Source organism: Saccostrea cucullata, unplaced genomic scaffold (assembly GCF_032062105.1).
Source record: "Saccostrea cucullata isolate Sc308-1 unplaced genomic scaffold, CSIRO_AGI_Scuc_v1 ctg710, whole genome shotgun sequence".
NCBI lineage: Eukaryota > Metazoa > Mollusca > Bivalvia > Ostreida > Ostreidae > Saccostrea > Saccostrea cuccullata.
Window position 1 is genome coordinate 140,001 of NW_026918679.1, and position 9,197 is coordinate 149,197.

General features: G+C 33.5%; 1 protein-coding gene across 1 annotated transcript in view; it reads left to right on the forward strand.

The window, feature by feature from the left end:
* Positions 1-9,191, forward strand: part of LOC134269646 (tyrosine-protein kinase RYK-like) — a 38,815-nt gene extending 29,624 nt beyond the window's left edge. The window contains exons 4-14 of the mRNA XM_062751852.1: positions 610-744; positions 1,059-1,163; positions 1,723-1,879; positions 4,380-4,474; positions 4,884-5,006; positions 6,211-6,309; positions 6,649-6,851; positions 7,226-7,335; positions 7,560-7,719; positions 8,363-8,499; positions 8,726-9,191. Coding sequence (XP_062607836.1) covers positions 610-744; positions 1,059-1,163; positions 1,723-1,879; positions 4,380-4,474; positions 4,884-5,006; positions 6,211-6,309; positions 6,649-6,851; positions 7,226-7,335; positions 7,560-7,719; positions 8,363-8,499; positions 8,726-8,837 — 1,436 coding nt within the window. The 3' untranslated portion in view covers positions 8,838-9,191. The remainder of the gene's footprint in view (positions 1-609; positions 745-1,058; positions 1,164-1,722; positions 1,880-4,379; positions 4,475-4,883; positions 5,007-6,210; positions 6,310-6,648; positions 6,852-7,225; positions 7,336-7,559; positions 7,720-8,362; positions 8,500-8,725) is intronic.
* Positions 9,192-9,197: the final 6 nt, after the last annotated feature.

Sequence of the window (9,197 nt, forward strand, 5' to 3'; positions counted from 1 at the left end):
TTAAAAATCTTCTTCTCAAGAACCACTGGGCCAGGAAAGATGAAACTCATGTGGAATCATCCTCAGGTAGTGTAAATTCAAGTTTGTTCAAATCATGACACCCGGGGCTAGGGCGGGGCAAAAATGGCCGACCCAAGTTTTACATAGGAATATATAGGAAATATCTTTAAAAATCCTTCTCAAGAACCACTGGGCCAGGAAAGATGAAACTCATGTGGAATCATCCTCAGGTAGTGAAGATTCAAGTTTGTTCAAATCATGATCCCCGGGGCTAGGATGGGGCCAAAATAGCCGACCCAAGTTTTACATAGGGATATATAGGGAGACCTTTTAAAAGCTTCTTTTCAAGTACTTCAAAGCTATGATTAGTGATATGTATATGGAATCATCCCCAGGTAGTGTTGATTCTAGTTTGTTCAAATGATGAAAGCCTGGAGGGGGGGGGGGTTAAATTCAAGCCCGGTGTGCTCAGGTGAGCGCTGTGGCCCCTGGGCCTCTTGTTCTGTAACCTCTAAAAAAGAAAGCAAGTCAAGATGAAATAGATAAATCAAAGAAAGAAATTTAAAGAGAAATAGAAGTAAAGTTTATTTGGATGATTTTTTCTTTCAGTGTTTAGCATCACCTTTCCCTGTACGGGGAACATCTCTGCAGATGTGGAGGTCGTCATACAGATGAACATCAGCATCTTCTCCGCTTCAAACATCTCTGTCCTCAACTTCAAACGCAAGAAAACATGCCTGATGGGTAAGCTGCTGAGTGTCTCAGACCACTGTATAAGCTACAGGTGTAGTTTGGGACTCAAATTAATTGGGTCTGTTATGCATCATGGATCCTTTGCAGCCATGCACCTACAGAAAATAAGTGATATAATGCAATGGTTTTTCATATCTTCATCACTTAATATACAAGAAATATCATCTAAAAAGAGTACATGTATCAAAATTCAGTATTTCCTTATGGAAGTTTATATTATTATACATGAACTTATATTTGTACAGTGTTTTGAATTTCTTAAACATTTTAACATTGTATTTATCTATTGTTTATATGATTTGCAGACAGTAGATACCAGAAGACACTGAGAAACAAGCTTTATTACAACAAAATACAGACCATCCCTCCACACCTGGGCAACTTAACACACAACCATGTCACAGTGGATGGTAAGTAGATCTACATGTATATAATGTACAGACAAACTAACACACAACCATGTCACAGTAGACAGTAGGTAGATCTGTGTAACGTACAGACAAACAGACAGCCATGTCATTGTAGACAGTAGGTAAATCTGTATAACATACAGACAAACAGACAGCCATGTCACTGTAGATGGTATATAGATCTGTATAACGTACAGACAAACACACAGCCATGTCACAGTAGACAGTAGGTAAATCTGTATAACGTACAGACAAACAGACAGCTATGTCACTGTAGATGGTATATAGATCTGTATAACGTACAGACAAACACACAGCCATGTCAATGTAGACTGTACATAAATCTATATGATAACAGAAATACATGAAGAATCTTTATAAAAACATTTTATTTATTAATTTATTAAAATAATCCCAAATTTTCTCACTTTTACCAATAAATGCAGAAAGTGATGGAAAACTGTCAATATCTGAAAAAAGCTGTTTTCTATGTATTTTTGACAAATTGAAACTAGATCATTGCAGGTCTAACACTGAACTTATGATTTTGTGTTTTCAGATGCTACCACCAATGTTAAGATGTCAACTCGTATCTTCTACATAACAGTGGGGTGTGCATGTGCTGTGATCATCCTTATAGCAATGGCTGTGGCAATTTACTACCTCAATACTCAAAAAGGCAACAATAGGGGATACTCAGAAAGGATTAAATACTAGTAAGTACAAATCACAATCTCAATACTCAAAAAGGCAACAATAGGGGATGATTAGAGAGGATCAAATACTAGTGAGTACAATTATAATACACTTTTTACTGGAAAATTGGATCTAATGCTCGCAAGTACAAACAAGTAAAAACACAAGCTCAGGACTCAGGACGTTAATACCGTAATCAAAAATATGTTTGATGTGCATAACATAATAAATAATATTTGTAGAGGTTACCTCTCTTTGTTCATGAATATTTAAACAGATACTTTTTTTCCTCATGCACCCCATCCCATATATTGTCTTTTAGTCTATTTTTGCCATTCAAATGATGAACATTAAAGATTTCAGATGTAGTTTTAATCTATACACTGTCTTATGTATTGAACACAATAAAATAAACTTATTTGGGATTTTCTTCCAAAAATTAAACTAATCCATAATGCATAAATAGAAACTAGTAGGAAGAAGTATTTATTGAAATTTTCTTTTACAAAGAAGAGTGAACATGATTCAAAACTTTGATGAAGATCAAGGAACAGGAAAACAATTCCTCGTTTTCTATTTATAGGTTGTTATGCATGTAATTCAAACATTGCCTTCTCTAGGATTAACTGAGTTAGAGTTTCCCCTGATAGGTCATGTAATACAGGTTGTACTGTATATTATTTGTGCTTTTCTTTATAAGTTACAGGTTATTTTCATGTCTTGATTTCTAATGCAAGTAGTATTTTAACAACCAGAAGTTATGCATGTGCTCAACAATGTTTTCTCTTAAATAGCAATTGAAGCACGAGTGTCAAACATGATATTTTCATTTAAATTTTAGTCCATTTAGAAATGAATTCTGTGTAAAACAACATGCCATAAATAATAGCTGAGATTTAACTGCCTCTTCAATAATCTCTGGAACCAGCTCTTATATGTGTCAATAACGGAATATAATGAATTATTATGTAACAATGAATTATCTTCTGTGGGTTGATGGAGTCGAGATGACATCAGTGGTTTTGGTGATGTCGGTAGAGTGACATTGATATCCCAGTTCATTCAGATAAACTCCCTTAATTAGGCTCAGCTCTCCACAGCATTCAATGACAGGAACATTATCACCGCTCACATGTAAACAGATCAGGGACTCCAAATGGACAGGAAAATGCATGTCCTCAAATTAAAAAAATATGGATTTCCTTGAATTTTATCCTTAGATAAATGATGCTGGCCATAGTACTATCTCTGATAATTGTATAATGGTGAAATGTAGTTTTCCACCCACAAATGTATTTCTGGAAACTAGATACAAGTTAGCTGCTGAAATTGCCCAGAACATTTAAAAATTTAAATGGGCTATACATCATTTCTTTTAAATGTTTATAGAAAAAATTGTTATGATTTTACAGAGTCACTTAAAAGATCATGCACTTTATATGCTTTTAAAAGTTATAAGGTACATATGAAGTTTCTTGTGGGGCTCAAATAAACTCATAATTGGTTCAATTTCAAACTAATGTACAGTTGAATATTATTACCTTGGAAAACCAAAATGAAGTGAAAAAGTATTTAGTAGGAATACAAACAAGGAAAATGTGATTTGATGAAATGTTTACTCAGACATCATGACTTCATTCCTTTCTGCTCAGTGTCAGCAATGGAAAATACAAACTCTGGCAAAGATAGAATACACATGTACATAATTTCACTTTACTAATTGCCACTTACAAGATATATAACAGATAGATGTTTTGTAATCTCAGTTTAACATAAATGTCATGAAATGAACTTAAGTATCATCAAGATGTTAATTTAGATAATCCAATGTGTTTACAGCAGTAATGTGGTGCAGGTGTTAATGCTCTTAGGACACTAAGATTAAAACTACTTTTTCCATTGTAGACTCTTAATGCATGCATTTGCCTCTTCATAAAATACTTGAGAGCATTGAAGTATTTTGTCGCCATCATCAGTGATGAATATATAAGACATACAAATTGCATTTAATGTTGTGTAACTCCATGAGCATTATGCTTTCTCTTGAAGCTGGTTAATTTGCAGTCCTCAGGTTTAACTTGAATGAATTTAAGGATTTAAAGAAAAAAAATAAAAAACTATGAGAAAAAATTGAAGTTTTGATACAAAAACTTGAATTTATGAATGTATAATGTACAGATAAAGTAAACTAACTTATTTTAGTAGCAGTTGCTATTTTTCCTACTTCTTGTTTGCTAATTTTACACATTAAAACATGATCAATACTAATGCATAGGAAGCTTGGCTCCAAAAACACTGAATCGTGTTGACACTGAAGTCAGAAAAAATTTTGCCATTTTTTTTTCATTGTGCTATATGATGGAGTTTTACATTTACTATTTGGCACATTTTACATTACAGTTCACTCAATTAGCCATGCAACAAAAAATTACAAAAAGTTAACCTGTAAATGTTAAAATGCAGGAAAAAAGTTAACAAAAGCAGTGATTTCATTTGTAAGTTTGCTGTTTATTTTGACAGTGACAGCACCAGTTCCCAGCAGCTCTCTAACCAGCAGAGTCAGTCGTTCTTAAGATCGGAGACACCAGTGGAGAGTAGCTACAAGGGATCCAGTGGTAAGTCTGATCTAATGTGTTACTAGTGTTAAACAGCAGCTGTAAGGGATCCAGTGGTAAGTCTGATCTCATATGTTACTAGTGTTAAACAGCTTTCAGAATGATTTAAATTGGTCATATTTTCATTTCTAGGAGGAGAAAGTAAAGGGGGGAGGATCTTATTTTCCTAGAAAATTTATGCATGCTGGGTTATTTGTTTTTTCTTGCATTCATTGTTTTCATTATCAACCATCCTTAAATCAGTTAAGTGTCCTTGTTTCTGTTAATAAGGATACATACAGCAGTGCTTCTGGTTTAGTCTCCTTTATAATTGTAATATTAGATCTGATTCAGTAGGAAAAAAATATTACCTTGATGGAGCTTAGTCTGTGATATTTATATTAAACAGATATGTACTCTGTGATTTCAGTGAGAAATTACTCCTGTGGGCCATCCCCCATACCTGAGTGCTTTCCTCCTGATCCTAGGGACATCCTGCAGGAAGTGGCAATAGAATATCGAAGGATCGCATTGGGAGAATTACAAATGGAGGGTAAGATTTATAGCATTAAAACATTGAAGGGTCACACAAGGAGTATTATTGTTTGCAGCTAAGGCCAAAAAAAAATAATCAATAGTTTCTCAGGCACCGCCGCATCAGTTCAAAAACGGCCGCATTGATCAATTTTATTGACATATTGAAAAGGGAAGTAACTCAATTTTCTATTTTTCAAAGTTTAAAAAGAAAATCGAGTTATTCCCCTTTTCATAAATACTAAGATAGACGTTTTTATTAGAAAAACAATATATTTCTTCTAAATTTACGGTATTTTATGAATTAACTTTTAAATTAATGTTTGGAATAACATTATTCAAAGTTGAATACATATTATAACTAATTTTAGAGACAGAAAATTAAGAATTAGTAGATATTATCATTTTATTGAGCAAATGGCTTTAAAAAAGGTGTAAAACCTGCTTTAAAAAAAAAAAAAAAAAAAAAAAAAAAAAAGCCTGCCTGCCGCATTGAATTTTGAATTTTTTGGCCTGAGAAACAATTAATTTTTTATGGCCTAAGTGTAAAGTTTTACGTTCCGTAACGATCTTTTCCGTCAGATGCATCCATCGTAAACACTTCACGTCATTGGTCAAATCAGATTATCAACATTGACACGGAAAGTCTGTTGCACGAGCAACCAATCAGGGATAAGACGAAAGTTCCAGTCGTAAAGCTTGCGGTTAGGAGGCGTGTACAATTTACCTTGAGCGCAGCTGTCAACTAGATTGTGATGTAATGTGAAACTTTAAACTTACCTGCAAACAATAGTATTGTACATGGGTTAAGACTTTTAGAAAAAGAATGTGAAAGGATCGCACAGGAAAATTACAAATGGAGGGTAAGATTTATAGCATTAGAACATCGAAGGATTGCATAAGAATTACAGATGGAGGGTAAGATTTACAGTACATGTATTAGAAAATCAAAGGATCCCACTACGAGAATAATAAAGAGAAGGTAAGATTTATTGCATTAACCTACAATCTACTTCCATTTAATATTTATTACATATGTGAAATGAAAGCTTCATAATGGATTGAATACCTTTTATTATGGGAATATTGAAATGAATCTTTAATGGAGACAAATAATGATGTATGATTATAGATAAATGAATTTTATTAAACATTGAAATATTAAATAATTCAAGCATTCATTTATTTCATGTGTTTAACTTAGTTGATTTCATGTTTTGTAGGGACCTTTGGAAGAATCTACCAAGGGACAATACTGAGTGAAACAGTGAGTGAGACAGAAATAGGAGTGGATCAAGGAATTATGATTAAAACTGTCTCAGGTAGATATCTTACTATAATTCCAGTATGGGATGATTTCAAAATTTAGCAAAAATATTTTTATTATAAAATTAAGTATTAATTTATTTTATTAATGATAAAATATAAGCAAAGATTGTTGTGTTAAAAAAGAGGATACATTGTCAAATATGACTCAGCAGAGAGAACTTTACAAAATAAGATATCATAATAAAATCTGCACCTTTAATTATATGTATGTATTGGTCATATTAATGTTGAAAAGACTGTACGCAAACTATAAGACTAATCAATTTTGTTTGGGTAAGTTCCCCTAACATCAACATCCTATTGTCACACTCAATAAGAAAGCCTTGTTATAGATGAGGCGAGGCCCGACCAGGTCCACCTGTTCCTGACAGAGAGTTGTATGATGATGGGAGTCATCCACCAGAACATCTACCCTGTCATCGGTGCCTGTACTGAGTCCGGGCAGCCCCCCTACGTCATTTACCCCTACTCCTCCGAGGGCAACCTCAAAAAGTTCCTCCTCAAATGTCGCGTCTCAGAGACTGGCTCTCATTATGTAAGTTAATGATCAAGGATCTTTACTCTGTGACCTGTATGTATACAGTAACATAGTATTCTTATGGGACCATGTATACTAAGAAATGTTGTCTTCTTAAATTAATAAAGCTAGTACATTTAGTTTGAACTATATATTATTTGAAAATGACAAGCACTAGATAATCAAAAAGCATGGTTTTAAGCTGCTTAAAAGTATATTTGAAATTTACATACTTGTTAGATTAGAAAACATGTCAATTCACATGAGATTTGGTGGCATTGAAGGTCTTTTCCACCCACTTGTCCTTGTTCCTTGATTTAAACATGTCTTCTTTATTATATCAGTATTTTCAGTTAAGAACTGATTTACTCACATTTTTTTCTTTTTTGCAGTCTCTATCCACACAACAGCTTGTATACTTAGCAATACAAATTGTGAAAGCCATACAATTTTTACACAGAAAGAAAATACTTCATAAAGACATAGCAACAAGAAATTGTGTGTAAGTGGAACATGCTATTCAATACATGTGTAATATTTTATGATACATTATGGATTTTGATATTCCATAAGGATTTCAGTATAAGAAGATGAGAATTTAAATTATTCATTCGTACCGTATACATGTAACTACTTTTAAGGCCAAAGGTTGTACCGGTAGGTTAATAAGGATACAGTACCTCTTTCTGACACTTTCCATTTACATTTACCTGTTTTTATTTTCAGCATAGACAATGACTTGCAGTTAAAGTTAACAGATAATTCCCTGTCCCGGGATTTGTTCCCCGCTGACTACCATTGTTTAGGGGACAATGAGAATCGCCCCGTTAAGTGGCTCTCTCTGGAGGCGTTAGTAGAGAGAAGATTCTCCATCAATAGCGACGTGGTAAGTCAGGAGAGGGGTACAGGCTGGTCAGGGGTGTGAGTTAATCTCTGATTTGTATTCTTAATTAAAAATAACTTTGTTTAAGAGAATTTGAGTTAACGTATTCAAACAATATAAAAAGAAATTAATAGTTTACTGTTAGGGCTGGGCAATAATATCGATATTTCAATATATTGCAATACAATGACAAAAAATATCGTATCGCAATACGATTTTGTAATATCGATATATTAGCAATATGCTTAGATTAAGGAATTTTGTCATTAAATATAAAATGGACTTATAAAAGTTTGTTATGAAACAAACAGTAAGTCAGAAGTTGTTTGTGGGAACATTTCAGAGCATAACTGAAATGAATTTAACAAGATTTTTTTTCCTGTGTTGGTTACTTATCATAGTTATGTACATTCTACATGTAAATTAAAGTAAATATAGTAAGAAAATGCCATTTTTATTACATTGAAAATATTGCAATACATATCGCAATACAGTTAAAAATATCGCAATATATCGCAATACGAAATCTCAGGCCAATACCCCGCCCTATTTACTGTTTTATCGAAAGATCCTGAATATTTAAAGTTCAATTTCTTTGTAATTAAACGATACGAAGAATGTGATGAGTGAAATATTTCTGTTTCAGTGGTCTTTTGGAGTAACATTATGGGAACTTATGTCTCTGGCTCAACAACCTTACTCAGAAGTTGATTGTTTTGAAATGGCAGCATACCTTAGAGAGGGTTACAGGATAGCACATCCAATCAACTGTCCTGATGAACTGTAAGTGACCAATCAGATTTCTGAAACTTCCGAAACCAATGCTTTTCATGTCTCATGCAGCATTTTTAAAATTTCTTTAGGTCTGCTATGCTTCCTACAGCTTTCATCCAACTTGGTTCAACTTTGTACATCAGTAGTTTACTTCAAGTTAAATGATAGTCTCTTTTCATTATTGATTTCAATGCCTTGGATGACTTTGATTAAGATGCTTGTTCCTATTTTGTAGGTACAGCATGATGTCTGGTTGTTGGGCCAAAAATCCAGATGAGAGACCGAGGTTCTCTCAGCTTTTAGTGTATCTCCAGAACTTTTACGAAGCTTTGGGCCAGTACATTTAGTGAGAGACAACTATATTTTATACAATACAAGTGTTTCCTGAGAACTCTGGTGGAAGCAGTTTGTTTGATGGAGAATCCTTGTTACTCAAATGTTCACCTTCAACTAAATATGATCATCCAGCAAAGCACTTTGGGAATTTTTTGGTTTAAACTGTGAATATTTATATGTTGAGAATTAAATAAAGGAGTTCAATGCAAGGGTAATAAATATACTCTAGAGAATGTAGCAAAAAGCTGTGAAGATTCAATTTATAAATTTGTAATGAAGTATTTCATTACATTGGGCCAAATGGGCAGATTGCAATAGATATGGAGACATTGTGTTCTCCTAAAGTACGGCTCAATGAAGACATGGACAAG